This window comes from Sycon ciliatum, chromosome 2, assembly GCF_964019385.1.
Source record: "Sycon ciliatum chromosome 2, ocSycCili1.1, whole genome shotgun sequence".
In the NCBI taxonomy this organism is placed as follows: domain Eukaryota; kingdom Metazoa; phylum Porifera; class Calcarea; order Leucosolenida; family Sycettidae; genus Sycon; species Sycon ciliatum.
Genome location: NC_088644.1, coordinates 16,159,648 through 16,175,587, shown reverse-complemented (window position 1 = coordinate 16,175,587; position 15,940 = coordinate 16,159,648). Strand labels below are relative to the sequence as shown.

The 15,940-nt window shown below is 51.9% G+C and overlaps 1 protein-coding gene across 4 annotated transcripts in view; it reads right to left on the bottom strand.

Annotated features, from left to right (window-relative positions):
• Nucleotides 1-58: 58 nt before the first annotated feature.
• The window catches only part of LOC135808924 (uncharacterized), a 72,102-nt gene continuing 56,220 nt past the window's right edge, over nucleotides 59-15,940 (bottom strand). For all 4 annotated transcript variants that reach the window (XM_065322172.1, XM_065322173.1, XM_065322175.1 and 1 more), the window contains one exon: nucleotides 59-1,050. In XM_065322172.1, coding sequence (XP_065178244.1) covers nucleotides 787-1,050 — 264 coding nt within the window. In that variant the 3' untranslated portion in view covers nucleotides 59-786. The remainder of the gene's footprint in view (nucleotides 1,051-15,940) is intronic.

The window sequence follows — 15,940 nt, the reverse complement described above, 5'->3', positions numbered from 1 at the left end:
TGTCTTTTGGTAAGGTTCAGCTTTTCCCGCCTCTCGCAACACAAACACAAGTTTGGAGTTTGGAGTGGTCTGTTCGTCAGGACCATACCTTTTCATTCTACAACTAGTACTTCAGAAATCACAAAAGAGTAAACTCAGCGTGTTGAAGTGTGAAAATAGAATAGTGAATATTACAGCACAAAAGAAATTTCAATCTGGTATGCTACCTATGCTCTTGGCCACATACCAGCAACGTGAAAATTAATGTTGGCAAGAGCAAGACAGTATGACGTGAAGCAAGTGTGCTGAGGCATGCAATGTGTAGCATATTGAGTGTTGCTACACACTGCTTGTTGTGTTTAGACGAGAGAGCAGTTTTCTACCTTTCACCGGCCACGGCAATGGTTACTGGAAGCTGAGAACTAAAAAAAGTAATCACGCTGCACCTCTGATCATGTTTGTGCAGCAGTTTTTCAATATTATTGAATGTGTACAAAGTGGCTAACACAGGACATGTCCGGATTTATGGGTCACTTTGAGGACGCGTACGCATGAGCATACACACATGCACATACGCTCGAACGCGCGCGCGCGCACACACACACACATATGCACACACACACACACACACACACACACTGAAATATGCACACGTCCACTATTCAAAACAGAAAGGAGCGAGATACTGATGCCGCTAGCTGTGGCAAGTTGCACAGCCAGAGGTTCCTGGCAAGAATCACGGATGCACACGATATCAGGCAGGCAGGTCATTTCACTGCACACTGCAAGAAACATGGCGAGGATTCTTCATCCGTAAAAAATGCGACCACGACCTTTGGCTCTGCCTTTGGCTTTGCCTTTGGCTCTGCCTTTGGCTTTGCCTTTGGCTTTGCCTTTGCCTTTGGCTTTGACGTTGCCGTTGGCGACAGCAATACCGTCAGGTTGTTGCGGACAATGTCCTGTTACAATGCTCAATGTTTGGAAGAATGTTGGTTTTTCGCAGACAATGTCCAATTTGTCGTCATCTTTGGCTTGGTTGTAGCGACGAAGAAGAGCAAGCTCTGCTTGAAGCTAACACAAAATTGACACCAAGCAAAACACCCACACACACACATACACACGAGGACACACACACATACACACGAGGACACACACACACGAGGACACACACACGAGGACACACACACATACATACATATTATGCTAGAGCACCTTTCGAATTTGGAATCGAGCACCAGTTGCCACATGCCCAAGCCTTCACCGTAGTTAATGTACATGTGTGTAGTGTGGGTGGGTATTGCAGGGGGTAGTGTGGGTGGGTGTTGCAGGGGAGGGGGGGGGGAAGTGTGGGTGCGTGTTGCAGGGGGGGGGGATGTGGGTGGGTGTTGCAGGGGGGGGGGGGGGTAGTGTGGGTGGGTAATGCAGGGGGAGGGGGTACCTGTAAAGCCTCTCCCTCCCAGCTCAGTAGCACTAGAAGGGGAATATACCAAGACCCGGTTTACTTCCATTGGATGAACAGGCTGATTTAAGCACTTTGATTCCCATAGCTATGCAAAAGATGCTACTTCAGTAACGTCTGGCGCTAGCCAGGGTCCACACAGCTTTATTTTTTTTAAAAAGAGACAATTGCCCTGGCCTTTCCCTGTGGTATATCACATTGAAAACTCACAAGGTGCTGCAGAAGAGGGGAGTGTTGGGCCAAACTCGCACTTCGAAGTACTTGAAGTAGATGGAAAACAAACAGCTCCATCTATCCATCTCTCTATTTACATCAGTAATGTCTGTGGTGCCTCCTTCGCACCATGGCTGGCAACTCGGCTTACTGAAAGCTCGTAGCTGTACTGATGAGGCCTTTATGGCCGAAACAGCTTGCTGTCTACAGCATTGGGTATTTTTATTATTCCCGTAGCTATGCAAAAGATGTTACTTCAGTAACGTTTGGCGCTAGCCAGGGTCCACACAGCTTTAATCCCGTATTTGTTTGTGTGTTTGTGCCGTCGGCATGCCTGGCGCTATCCCGTACCTGTCCCGTACCGCACCATCAATCATTTGGAGGTCTGCTTCTTTTCCGTGTAGTCTTTTGGACGTTCAGCTAGTACTGTCCTCAGCGATGAAAAGCAGTCTCCCGACCAAGGGCAGGCCGCCCAGCGTGTCTGGTCCTTATCTCACACCTGGATCCTCGAATGCTTCTACCAGTAGAAAAACCCTGCCGTCCTCACGAACACCCCCGGACACTCTGCGTTCGACTGCTGCCACTGGTAACTCCTCCTTCGACTCGGATGTCCTTCAAACGATGTTTAACGAGCTGATGAAGGACAGCAAAGAGACGCGGAGCCGCATGGACAGGCTAGTGGACGACATCTCCACCAAGTTTGAAGCAATAATGGCCGAAAATGCTGAACTGAAGACGAAGCTTGCCGCACTGGAAGAACGAGTTGCAACTGTAGAGCAGTACGGTACAAAGCCTGTCCAGAACCCAGTACGAACCTCCGGTTTGAATTTCAAACAGCTGGTTGCTGACGAAGTGGACAAGACCCGTCGAGAAACGAACATCATTCTCCGGGGAGTGGATGAGGAAGGCGATGACCTCAACCGGGACTCTTGTGCTCAGCTCCTTGGAATTCCCACAACCGATATTGTCACTGTTGAACGACTTGGGCGAGCCCACCAAACAGCGCAGCCTGACAAACCAAGACCAGTTCGCGTACAGCTTGCCACGCGAGCCACGAAGGCCGCCGTGTACGGTAGGCGCCTCGACTTGAAGGTGGGCTCAAGGAATTTGTATGTGAGCCATGACCTGACCCGCTCACAGCAGCAAGCACGCACCAAAGTCGTCCCAGTGTACAAACGACTCCGGGCGCTCCACGTACGCTGTTCCCTACCGTATGACACCATCCTGGACCCCGAGGGCACAGCCATGGCAGACAATGAAATCACCAGGTTGCTTGAACGTGAACAGCAGCAGCAATAGGATCGGGCACAATCTCCACAGTCACTCAAGAAGTTACGAACCCCACGTGAGTTACCTGATGCAACATTTATCACCAATCTCCCATGCTCCACCACCCATCCCTTTTGTATTGCTCATATCAATATCTGTAGTATAAGAAACAAGCTACCAGATGTTACTAGCATTCTCCATGCACCCAACGTCCGTACAGTTGATGTTCTTGCTGTTAGTGAAACTTGGCTGGACAGTAGCATTTATTTATTTATTTATTTACTTGTATTTATTCAACATCTCCTGGCCCGTCCGAAGACTGCCAATAAACATGAGAGGTCAGGTGATAAAAAAAATAAAATTTCAGACACCCTGTTAAATATACCTGGCTACATACTGTACCGTCATGACAGGCAAGGCACAAGAGGCGGCGGAGTTTGTTTCTTCGTTCGTGAAACCATACCTGTCTCATCCTGCATACCCAGCACAACTGTCGAGGCCCTGTTCTTAACGGTCGCAGGAAACACTGATACTTCATTGTGCATTGGTTGCGTCTACCGCCCACCTACTGCCCCTGTATCCTTCTGGCAGAACCTAGCAGACTCAGCTGATCACGCCACCAGTAGTAGTAACGCGACCCTGTTCCTCCTTGGCGATCTTAATGTAAACATTTTGGCTCCTGAGCGGCACCCTCAACACCGCCACCTTAGTGAACTCTGTGACACACTCAGCCTCCACAATGTAGTGCTAGAACCCACTAGATCCCCAAGCAACACTTGTCTGGACCTAATCCTTGTCTCTCAAACTCTGCCTAGTGAGGTAACACTCAAACCAGTAGCTGTCCAGTCACTAGACGGCGTTTCAGATCATTTCCTGGTGTCGCTCATCCTTGCACTCGCTGGCAGTCAACCGCACCGTGTCTTGCTCAATCACCGCAAGATTCGCTCGCCACCGGTCAGACAACTTACTGCTGAGGAGTTTGGCCCGGACTTCCTTCAATCTCTCAGAGCCACGGACTGCAGTGACATGTCAGTAGACCAACTTAGCACTGTATGGAGCGATGCTGTTCTACAAACTGTGGATCAGCACTGCCCTCGACGTAGCGTCACCTTGTCATCTCATCCACCACCACAACCCTGGGTCACGCCTGGCCTCCAAAGTCTATATTAGCGGAAAGCGTACTTACACAGACGGTGGCTCCGGGATCGCGACAGTGACAGTGCTCGCCAATGTTTCCGAGCTGCCCGACGAGAGTGTCAAATTCTACAGCGCAGACTGCAAACTGAGTACTTCACCAACAGATTTTTCTTGAGTCGGTTCAACCCTCGAGCTCAGTGGCAGGTACTGAACCACCTCTTAGGTCGGAAGCAACAACCGACGACTCTACCTGTAGACGTTCCGGCCCTAAGTGCAGTATTTGCGGCTCAAGTTACCGATCCTACACTGAACACTGGGTCACAGTTACCCCTAGGCCCCAGCAAAGCAACTGGATTCACTACATTTCGGCCAGTGTCCCCGACTGACGTGGAACGACGGTTATGCAAGCTAGACGAATGGAAAGCCACCGGCTCTGACGACATTCCTGCTTCACTTCTGCGTGCGTCCTCCAAGTATCTAGCTGCATCCTTGGCGGAAATCAATAACAACTCCCTTGCCACTGGCGTATTCCCCGAACAATACAAGCTTGCCCAAATCTGTCCAGTCTTCAAGAAAGGTGATAAAAACGCTCCCACAAACTATAGACCAATCTCCCTTCTTCCCATCGTTTCCAAAGTCCTAGAAAGAATCGTCTACGACCAGTTCCGGCAGTTCATGGTCTCTGCAGGTGATGTTATACCTGACGAACAGTTCGCCTATCGCTCCTGTCATTCATGCGGTGACGCACTGGCGCTATGCATTGACAGTTGGCAGCGGTCCCTGGACTCTGGCAACGTGGTTGCTGTAGCATTCCTCGACCTCAGCAAAGCCTTTGACTGTGTCCTGCATGGCGAGCTCCTTCTGGAGCTGCAGCGCTGTGGAGTAGGAGGCACTGTTCTGCAATGGTTCTCCAGCTATCTGTCCAGCCGACCACAGCAAGTGAAATGCCTCCGTCAACCACCTGGAACCCCGTACACGGCCAATCGCGGTGTCCCTCAGGGCTCTGTCCTGGGACCGGCACTGTTCACGGTGTACACCAGGCGCCTACCAGCCTGCCTACAGTCATCCCTCTGCCTCCTGTATGCAGATGACACCAACATCTACGCTGCCGACCCGTCCCCTTCCACTGCCACACAGACCTTGGAACATGATCTGACCCGTGTGAGCAGCTTTCTGGAGGCCCATGGACTACAGCTGAACCCATCCAAGACGCAATTCCTGCTGCTACGGAAACCCAATGTACATGCAGACTGTGCCCTACAGTTTTGCAACAGCCGTATACAGCAATCGCAGGAAGCCAAGTACCTGGGCATCATCATAGATGAGCATCTGTCGTTTCAACAGCAAGTAAGTAACATTAGAAGTAAAGTTAATGCCAAGGTCAATGCATTTCGCCGTTGTCGCCACCTTCTCAGTGCTAGAGCCAAGCGAACTTTCTATCTTGCATTTGTCCAATCTACCCTGGAGTACGCGAGCAATGCGTACGTGCACTGCCTGCGACAGACCACCTATAACGCTCTTATTAGCATCGCGAATCGGGCGATCCGCACTGTCTTTGGCTTCCCTCCCTCTGCCTCCATCCAACCCATCTTAGCTAGACAGCACCTAACACCGTTAAATATTCGCTATGCTGCCAACCTCTATGTGTTTCTACATAGATGCATAAATGCTCGTGCTAGTCCCCTACTTTGCCGACTTTTCACTCCTCGTGCTGTCTCATCATCCCGCACTGCTAGAATTACCCGTTCTCAGGAATTGCTCGGCCTGGTACTGCCCCATGCCAGATTGTATTTTGGCTATCACTCTGTATCTTATCTTGGAGCTGACCGATGGAACGCCCTCCCTGCCGCGATTCGCACCATATCCCTACCTGCTGCATTTCGCTCCGCTATCTTCATGTGGCTAGGGCACCCTGTAAGAAGACCATAGATCTGTGGGGACTGCCCTAGTAAAATATGAATAAATATGAATAAATAATAATAATAATAATAATAATAATAATAATAATAATAATAATAATAATAATAATAATAATAATAATAATAATAATAATAATAATAATAATAATAATAATAATAATAATAATAATAATAATAATAATAATAATAATAATAATAAAATAATTTTGTCTTCTTCGTCTCCGTCTCCGTCTCGTCTCCGTCTCCGTCGCCATCGCCATCGGGACGTGGAGAGTCGACGCCAGGAGGGTCGCTGCCCTCCTCGGGACGTGGAGAGTCGACGCCAGAGGGGTCGCTGCCCTCCTAGGGGGTGTCCCCCCCCGTCGGCGCTGGCTGCGGCGACCCGAGCACGATAATAATAATATTATAGCTATGCCGCCATGCTGCACGTGCGGAAAGGCCTCGACCTGTTCAGGCTGCAAATGCGCCAAAGCTGGACGTCAATGTACTAACTGCTCCGCCAATCGCCATGGAACGTGTCGTAACTCCTGTCGCTCAGCGTCGTCACAGACGGCCGGCAGCGCTGCTGCCGCCTCTCATCTGGCTTTCTCTTCATCGTGCCCAGTACCCTCCGCCGTGAATACTCGAAATTCAAGAACTCGAAATTCGAATGTTCAAGGAGTATCTCAAATATCGGCCTCCTCTTCCTGCCACGATGATCGCGGAAACCCTTCTACCACGTCCTCACAACCCAGCGGTGCTGCCGCGGAGACGTCTGTTTCATCCTCATGCCCCGCTGCGGCTTCTGGCTCAGGCACTCAAACTCCCCAGGTTCGAAACTCCCAAGAGAATTCTCAGCCGCCTTCCGGTACGCACAGCACTGGGGATGCGCACGCCCTGGACTACTCTGCCATTTCATCCCAGGACATTGACCTGCTTGCGAACTTGGACGCCTCTCAGCCACCTGATCGACTCCCTGACGCTGCACCAGCCCTAAACTGCCAGCCGTTCACCTGGGCTTCCGTCCCATCATCGCAGTTTGAGCAAGCCCTGGAGCACGCGAGAGAAGTTGTCGTCAACTGGCGTCGCAACATTTTTGCAATACCATCTGGAAAAGCAGGCTGTGCGTTCGTGGAGGAGCAGGCTCGTCTCCTGCAACTCCTGTCCCCTGACACACCTCAGGAACGCATTGCTCTGAAAGCTGCTATGGTGTTTCCGCCGCTTCTCCTGCAGAAACCTTTCCGGACATCAAAGGCTGCTGATCATGTCCGCTGCTTGCAGCGTCGACTCCAACTATGGAAAGATGGTGATATCACTTCCCTGCTCCACGAGGGTCGGCAGATCCAAGACCACCTACCATCTGGTCCTCTCCAGCGGTCTGATGACGCAGCGGTGAAAGGCTTTACCCGTCTCATGCTCGCGGGCAAAGTGAAAGCAGCAATTCGTTGCCTGCACACCTCAGGCAGGGGGGGCGTCCTTCCCTTGCAGGCTGACTGCGGTGGTGGCCAGTCCACCATAGATATTCTGAAAGCCAAACACCCATCACCCGACTTGGATGGCCCCTCATCCGATGTACTGCTACAGGGTCCGTGCCGCCCAACGCATCCCGTGCTGTTCGAACCGGTGAATGCTGCATTTGTCCGGGCTACCTCCCTTTCCCTGTCTGGTGCGGCAGGGGTGTCTGGGCTGGATGCAGATGCCTGGCGGAGGATGTGTTGTTCATTTGGAAGATCTTCCACGGGCCTATGCAACGCTGTAGCCATGCTGACGAAGCGCCTCGCCACCTCTCCTGTCGACTCGGGTGCTTTGGCGCCGCTGCTGGCTGGGAGGCTTGTGCCCCTGGATAAGAATCCTGGTGTGCGCCCGATCGGCATTGGGGAGACCCTCCGTCGCCTCATTGCCAAGGTGGTCCTCCGCATCACGCGTCAGGACATTGTTGAGGCCGCGGGGGCACTTCAAACCTGTGCTGGGCAGGAGGGTGGGGCGGAGGCCGCTGCACATGCCCTGTGTCGCCACTTTGACAGCAGCAACACAGAGGGAGCACTCCTGGTCGATGCTACCAACGCGTTCAACTCCCTGAACCGTGCAGCTATGCTCCACAACATCCACCTACTATGTCCATCAATAGCAACAATTTCGAAAAACTTTTACCGCAGCACAGTACCTCTCCACGTCAGCGGTACGGTCATCTGGTCTGCTGAAGGCACCACGCAAGGCTGCCCACTAGCCATGCCCCTCTACGCTATTGCCATTACGCCACTCGTCACTACCCTCGCCACCGCCCTTATGGACGACTCTCCAGCTGGCACGGTGCATGACCGCGAATCGCCTGAGAGACCAGCCGGCGTCGGTGCGTCCGCTGCTCGACCGGACGCCTCGACCATCCAGCTATGGTATGCCGATGACGCGGGAGCCGCTGGCCTGCTGCGGCGCCTTCGCACCTGGTGGGACCAGATCTGTCAACTTGGCCCAGCATTCGGCTACTATCCAAACGCTGCCAAGACTTGGCTGGTTGTCAAGCCCGAGCATCTCGATGCTGCCAACGCTGCATTCGCCGACACCGATGTCCACATCACCACTGAGGGCCGCCCCTACCTGGGTGCTCCTCTGGGCTCGGAAGCCTTCAAGACAACATTTTGCAATGCTCGAGTGGAGGCTTGGGCATCTGAGATGCGTGAGCTGGCGAACGTGGCCGAGGCCGAGCCCCAAGCCGTGTATGCCGCACTGGTCTTTGGGTACCGTCACCGCTGGACATTCCTGATGCGCGTGTCGAGCTGTGCACCAGACGTCTTCGAGCCTCTCGAGTCCTCTCTTCGCTCCGTCTTGTTGCCAGCTCTATTGGGTGTGCCAGTCGTCCCTGCCCCTCTACGCAGCCTTCTTGCTCTGCCTGTGCGTCATGGTGGCCTTGCAGTGCTCAATCCAGTTGAGGCTGCCCCGCAACAGCGGACAGCATCTCTGTCCATCACGAGCAGTCTCCAGCAACTTATCGCGGACCAGTCCTCCCTCTACAGCGTGGACCCAGCAGCCATTTGCGCCGCCAAGGCTGCTGCCAAGCAAGCCCAGTCTGTGACAACCAAGACCGTCCTGCAGACAGCTGGTCCAGAGGCCCTACCACCAATGCTTCTGGAGCACCTCCAGGCCAAGGGAACAGGTGCATGGCTGACCTGTCTTCCTGTTCGCGAGCATGGATACTCCCTCGACCGGCGGTCCTTCGTTGATGCCCTATGCATTCGGTATGGCCTCACCATCCACGGTTCACCTACCGAGTGTCCATGCGGCCGGCCGTTCACCATCGATCACGCCATGATCTGCAAGTTGGGCGGCTATCCCATCCACCGGCACAACCATGTCCGCAACTACCTGGGCCAACTTCTTTCTCAAGTGTCTGAGGATGTGCAGCTGGAGCCACCGCTGCAACCTCTACCGACGGTCCGCACGTTTGACCATGGTCCTGCCCTGCTCACTGCGGACGACGCCAGACCGGACATCAAGGCCAGGGGGTTTTGGTCGGTACAGACTGATGCATTTTTTGATGTAAGGGTGTTCTATCCCAACGCACAGTCGTACCGATCTCGCCCGCTGGCTGAGGTGTTCCAATGGCACGAGCGTCAGAAGCAGTCGGCATACGGTGCCCGGATCCGGGAAGTTGAGCACGCGTCGTTCACCCCGATCGTCCTGTCTTCTGCTGGTGCCCTGGCGAAGGAGGCCACCCGGTTCCTGAAGCTGCTCGGAACGAAGCTCTCCACCAAGCTCTCGCAGCCTTATCCCCTCGTGATGGGAAAGCTGCGGACGGACCTGGCTTTCAGCCTTGTCCGCGACTCCGTCCTGATGGTTCGTGGGAGTCGCCGTGCATTCCGTGCACCTGGTCTGGCGGCGGATGTGGATGCTGTTTCTGTGGAGGCCCGCATTCCCGCCACTACGTGACGCTAAGTCCTCCTGGGGTTTGCCGCTCTCCGGTCCTCTTTCATCCCGTTCTCCCCTCTTTTTTGGGGATTCTTTGTACTTCGTCTTTCTTGTTTTCCTTGTTCCTTTGTTTTTTGTAGGACAGATTTTTGGTGTACTGATTTCGGTCGTTGTTGTGTCTGACTCTATTCCCAATATCTAATTCTGTGGTTGGTTTTCCAACTCATTGGGTTGTAGTTTCCATCATGAGTTTGATTCCATCGTGAGTTTGATTCCATCGTGAGTTTTGATTCTATTTGCTATTTTTCGTTCCATTTTTGAGCTCATATTTTATTTTCCTGATTTCTTCTCCAGTGTATGTTGTATTGCATTTTAATACATTGTGTTAATTTTTGCCCGTAAAAGAGGCTTGCACCATATAAAAAAAAAAAAAAAAAAAAAAAATAATAATAATAATAATAATAATAATAATAATAATAATCAAAGCTGGCTACAATACCGTAGAATCCCGCGGATAAGCCCATGGGCTTATCCGTTTCACAAGGACATTTCGGTGGGCTTATACGAGAACATGGGCTTATATGCGGACATGGGCTTATACGCTGACACCAACATTGTGCTATTGAAAAGTACCAAGGAAGTGAGAAATACATTGGTGGATGCCACTGTGCAAACAAAAACAACCGATGATTGTGTTGAAATGTACAAAAAAACAAAAAAATCTACATGTACTACCTACATGTACATGGTACACCAAGAGTCCATAATTTATGGACTCTTGGTACGACTTAGGCCCATGGGCTTGTATGACGAAGCCTTGTGATGTTCGAACTTTCCCTGGGCTTATGCGCGGGCATGGGCTTAAAAGCGGGTGGGCTTATCCGCGGGATTCTACGGTATTCAAATAGGGCTTTCAAATGCAAGATCATAACGTGAAGCAAATTGGAAGAATGAGTAAGTTATGTCGTCGTTGTCATCGCATCGACAAGAGTTTTTTTTGTCTTTTATAAGGTTTTATTATTGCTATTGATGTAGCTCTGAGCTACTGATTAGAGCAGGAAAAAACTGATCTCTACTCTAAGAAGAGACATGAAGAAGACTAGCTGAAAAGCTGCTTGTAGAGAAACAAAATATAAAGTCGGCAAGTTCTTGCTGGGAACGGCGCTATATTCGGATCACTGGATCCATACTAGGCTCAAGCGATTCCTCAGGGGTCAGCGCGAAGGCAGAAATAGGCATGCGGGTACAGCCAGAAATGGACGTGTGTACACATAGGAGAGCAAGGGAAGCGCAACGCGAGCTGTAGCAGCCAGAAACGGATACATGCGCAGAAAGGGGAGCGCACCGCGACATGCACGGCAGCCAGAAACGGATACATGCGCAGAAAGAGAGCACACCGCGACATGCATGGCAGCCAGAAATGGATACATGCGCAGAAAGGGGAGCGCACCGCGACATGCACGGCAGCCAGAAACGGCTACATGCATACACCAGAGAGCAAGTAGAGCACACTGCTAGCTGCAGGACAGCCAGGAATGGCTGGGTGCATACAAAAGGGAATCGCTTGGTGCCAAAAAAGGGGGCACATAAATGATCACGACTGATGTTCGTGACACTCCCCGCCAAGAAGAAAGGAGAGAAAATGAGCGAAAGAATAATTTGAGAAAAATCAGTACAGGAAAGAGGAAAGGAGAAATATGCTTACTGGTAGCGCTAGACGGCATCATCTTCAATGAGACTCTTCAGCGCAATTCTCTGCTTGGCTGCGGCAGCGCGCTGTGGACGAGATGTAGTAGAGTCTGTGACGGCATCAGGTTCTGAGGCGACATCTACTGTAACACCGGCTGGTGGTGTCGCTGTCACGCTCAGTTCCAGCGGATAGAGTAAGCTGAGTGGACGCCTCAGTGTGCGGCGATCAGCAGTGGTGACAGACGCCGACCGGATCTTGTCGTCTGCACTGACATGTACTTCACACACCTTGCCCAATCTCCAAGATGCTCGGGGAAGCTGGTCCTTTATCAACACAACTTCTCCAATTGCAGGTGTACGATGGAGGACAGAACGGCCTTGGCTGTGATGGGTGGTGTGTGTTGAGCGTAGACTCAGCAGGTAGTCATTGCACCACATGCGCCAAAACTCATGGAGGCGGTTCTGACCTTTCTTCCAACCGGCGAGTAACTCTTCGGCAGTGGTTGGAGTCGGGCGGAAGTCAGGGTCGTCACTTGTCTCCGGGAGATCAAAGAGGCCAGTGCTCTGGCTGATGGAGAGGAAGTGACCAGGTGTCAGTACAGTACGGACATCTTCGTCGATGTAAACAAGTGGACGGGAATTCACAACTGCTTCTATCTCAGTGAGCAGCGTGCTGAGGTGTTGAAGACTGACTAGGGATCTGCCCAGTGCCTTCTTCATAGCTTTCTTCACTGTGCCCACAAGCCTCTCGTAGAATCCACCCATCCATGGTGCTGATTCCACTATGAATTGCCATTGGATATCATGACGGGCGAAGTGGGACCTGACGTCCTCATGGTGTAGAATATCGCGGAATGCGACTTCTAAAGCTGTGGCCGCTGCCTTGAATTGTGGCGCGTTGTCCGACAATATGAGTGCTGGGGTTCCACGTCGTGCAACAAATCTGCGGAAGGCTAGCAGAAATTCACTTGTGGTCATGTTGCTCACTGTTTCCAAATGCACTGCTCTGGTGGACATGCAGGAAAACAAACAGACCCAGACCTTTGTAGCAACTGGCTGGCCACGGACATATACTGGGCCAAAGAAATCAATTCCAGTGTGGCTGAAGGCTCTGGATGGCTTCACACGCGATGATGGCAAGGGGGCCATATCTGGTTTGGCGAATGGGGGACCACTGTGATGCCTGCAAACCTGGCAAAGTCGCAGAGTGGATTTGACTGCTGCTCGTCCCTTCGGTACCCAGTACTTCAGTCTTAGGCTGGCGAGCGTGTGGTTCACACCGAAGTGAAACACTTTCCTGTGGCAGTCAGTGATGACGAGGCTGGCTACAGCTCTGGGTAGTAGGATCGGGAACTTGGCGTCATTGCACAGGTCTGCATTCTCCAGTCGTCCACGACACCGGATGATACCGTCTTCATCACTGAACAGGCCTAGCTTGCCGATCAGCTGATGAGGCTTGTTGGATGCCAAGCAGTCGACAACGTCTGGGTAGTGTCGCTGCTGCCAATGGCGTATCCAAAGCAGTTGTGCTTGTTCCGTTTCCCTGCTGCTGAGGGGGAGAGGCCCAGTCGCGGCCCCTCCCGGTAGCTTCGACTTGAGTCTGGACACAAAGCGGGCAAACAAACCAGAGACACGTACTAAGGTGTAGAACGAACTAAACCGTGTTACATCAATATCAAATGGGGGTGTTTCATCACATCTTTTTTTTGCTTGTGATGTGCATCGGGTTTTTTATTGTGTGGTTGCTGAGACTCTGGCACCTTTGAATCCGGAGGACCCTCCCCAAGGGCGATGGTGGCGTGCGCGATTGGGCCATTTGATGGTAGATCAGCTAGAGGCTGCGTGAGGAGGGGCGGTCCGTGCCACCAGAGGATGTTGTTCAGTAGGAATGAGGTTGATGCTCCTCGTGACGGTAGATCCGCTGGGTTGTGAGCTGAGCGAACATGACGGCACTGGAGATCGTTGACGGCTCGTATTGCGGTTACACGGTTGAGGACAAAGACTGGCAACTTGTCATTTGATTGTAGCCAGTGGAGAACGGTGGTCGAATCAGACCACAACACTGTGGAGCAGAAGGCCAAAGGAAGCTCCTTGCGTAAGTAGAGGATGACTCGGGCACCAAGTAGAGCTGCCATCAGCTCGAGCCGGGGGATGGAGCACGGCTTTACTGGCGCAACACGAGACTTGCTGTAGATGAGGTGAGATGCCCGCTCGTGGGCATTGTCGGTAACAAGATAGGCAGCTACGCCATAGGCTGCTTCAGACGCATCGCAGAAGACATGGAGCGCATGCGAGACATTGGGTGATGCGTTGCCGACGTACCGAGGGAAGGCTACAGTATGCGCTTCTTCTAAATCAATCGCAATACTCTGCCATCGATCCAAGATTTCAAGTGGAAGAGGGTCATCCCAGCCTACATCTAACTTCCACACGTCCTGGAGAAGTATCTTGGCGCGCACCAGAACAGGAGAAAGCAATCCAAGTGGATCGAAGAACTTGGCCACGGTTTGCAGTAGGTGACGTTTGGTTGCTATGACGGCATGAGTGGCAGCGACCTTTGTACAGAAGAGAATATCTTGACAGGTAACCCAAAGCATACCAAGGCACTTTTGTGTACCGGTTGAAGCGCAATTGAGTTCGGGAACGTGGTGAAGGAACTCTGGACTGTTGCTGGACCATTCTCGGGCATTCATCGATGCGGCTGAGAATAACTTCTTCGTTGCAGTGTACTTATGAAGGGCCTCATCAGGAGAGGTTGCGCCGATAAACAAGTTGTCTACATAGATATTCCGAAGAAGTTCTTGCGCGTCTGGGACGTCGGCAATAGAGAGATGATGGCAAACAGTAGCTGCTAGAAGGAAGGGGCTACTGATCACCCCAAATGGCACACGACAGAAGCGGTAGACTACAAGATTCTCTGGTGAGGGTGGTTGATCAAGGTCCTTGACCCACAGAAAACGAGTGACGTCTCTGTCCGCTTTGCATAGGCTGAGTTGAAGGAAAGCTTTTTCTATGTCACTGGAAATGGCAATAGGCGAAAGGCGGAAACGCAGAAGGACTCCAGCGAGATCAGGGACGAGGTTCGGGCGAGCAGCTAGGCAGTCGTTCAGGCTGGGGTGGGAGCGTGAGAGCTTGGCGGAAGCATCGTAGACTATTCGGAGCTTTGTAGTCGTGTGTGAAGGCTTCTCTACGCAGTGGTGGGGAAGATAATGCACAGAATTCGAAGTGGGCCCAGGCGGTACTATCTCAATAATGCCTTTGGTCAACTGATCTTGCAACACACTGTTGTACTGTTGAAGAAGAGTACGCTTTGACGTGACACGCTTCAAAAGGGAGGTCAGTCGGCCCAGTGCTAATCCGTAGTTGGATGGAAGTTCGTCGTGCAGGTCCCGCCACGGCCACTCGACAACATAGCGAGAGTCTTCGAAAGAGAGTGTGTGGAGGAATCGCTGAAGAACGATGTCTTCGTGGTCTGCGTTGTCTGGGACAGGGAACTCTTCCGCTGCCCAAAACCGCTGCAAGTCCATAGAGGGATCTCCATCGCTGTGACTGTGGACTGCAAGACATGATTGACCCTTCGACGTGGCCGGTGTAGGTACCGTACCTGTACAAATGAAGCCGAGGGAAGACTGCAGGAGGACAAGTCCCCCTGGAAGTTCCAAGCGGTCTGGACCCACAATATGGTAGTAGTGATCGAGGCCCACCAGTATGTCGATGGGCAATGAGCCTGAAGAAGAAGCTAGCGGTTCGGCAAGGGGCAATGATTGCAAGACTGGATACCGCTTTGCCAATTCTACCCTCTGAATCGGTGCAGTGATTTCTGGTAACACACATGCTTTGAGGAGGTGCATGGAGCCATCATTGCACTGCACCCTAACTTCCACCTGGTCATATTCTGTTGTGTGTCGCTTGCTATTGCCAAAGGTTGCTAAAGAAATATACTGCTTACCGACTGTGGGCAGGTTGAGACGTGTTGCTAAGTGCGAAGTGACATACGTGCGATTTGCACCAGTGTCGAACAAGATTCTCGCATTGACAATGTCACCATCGTGTGTTGAGCATGATGCTACGGCCGTTTGCATTACGACATGGCTACCACCGTTCGCTGTAAGTGTGTTGGCGTGAGGTGTGAAAACCTCCGCATGAGCGCTTAGGCTGGTTTGGGATGAGGGTGTGAATTTAGTCGGGCACAAACTGCGGTGATGGCCAGACGTTTTGCAATGATAGCAAGTGATTGTGCTAGTGCATTCACGTGTACTGTGCCGTGTACTGAAACATTTGAGGCAACGACCTTTAGCTGCCTTCTGTCTGTCATTGATCGTGGTAACTTTGGTGCATTCGTCTGTATAATGTGCGGCCTTGCAAAATGCAGAAGTAGGCTTTCGCTGAGACA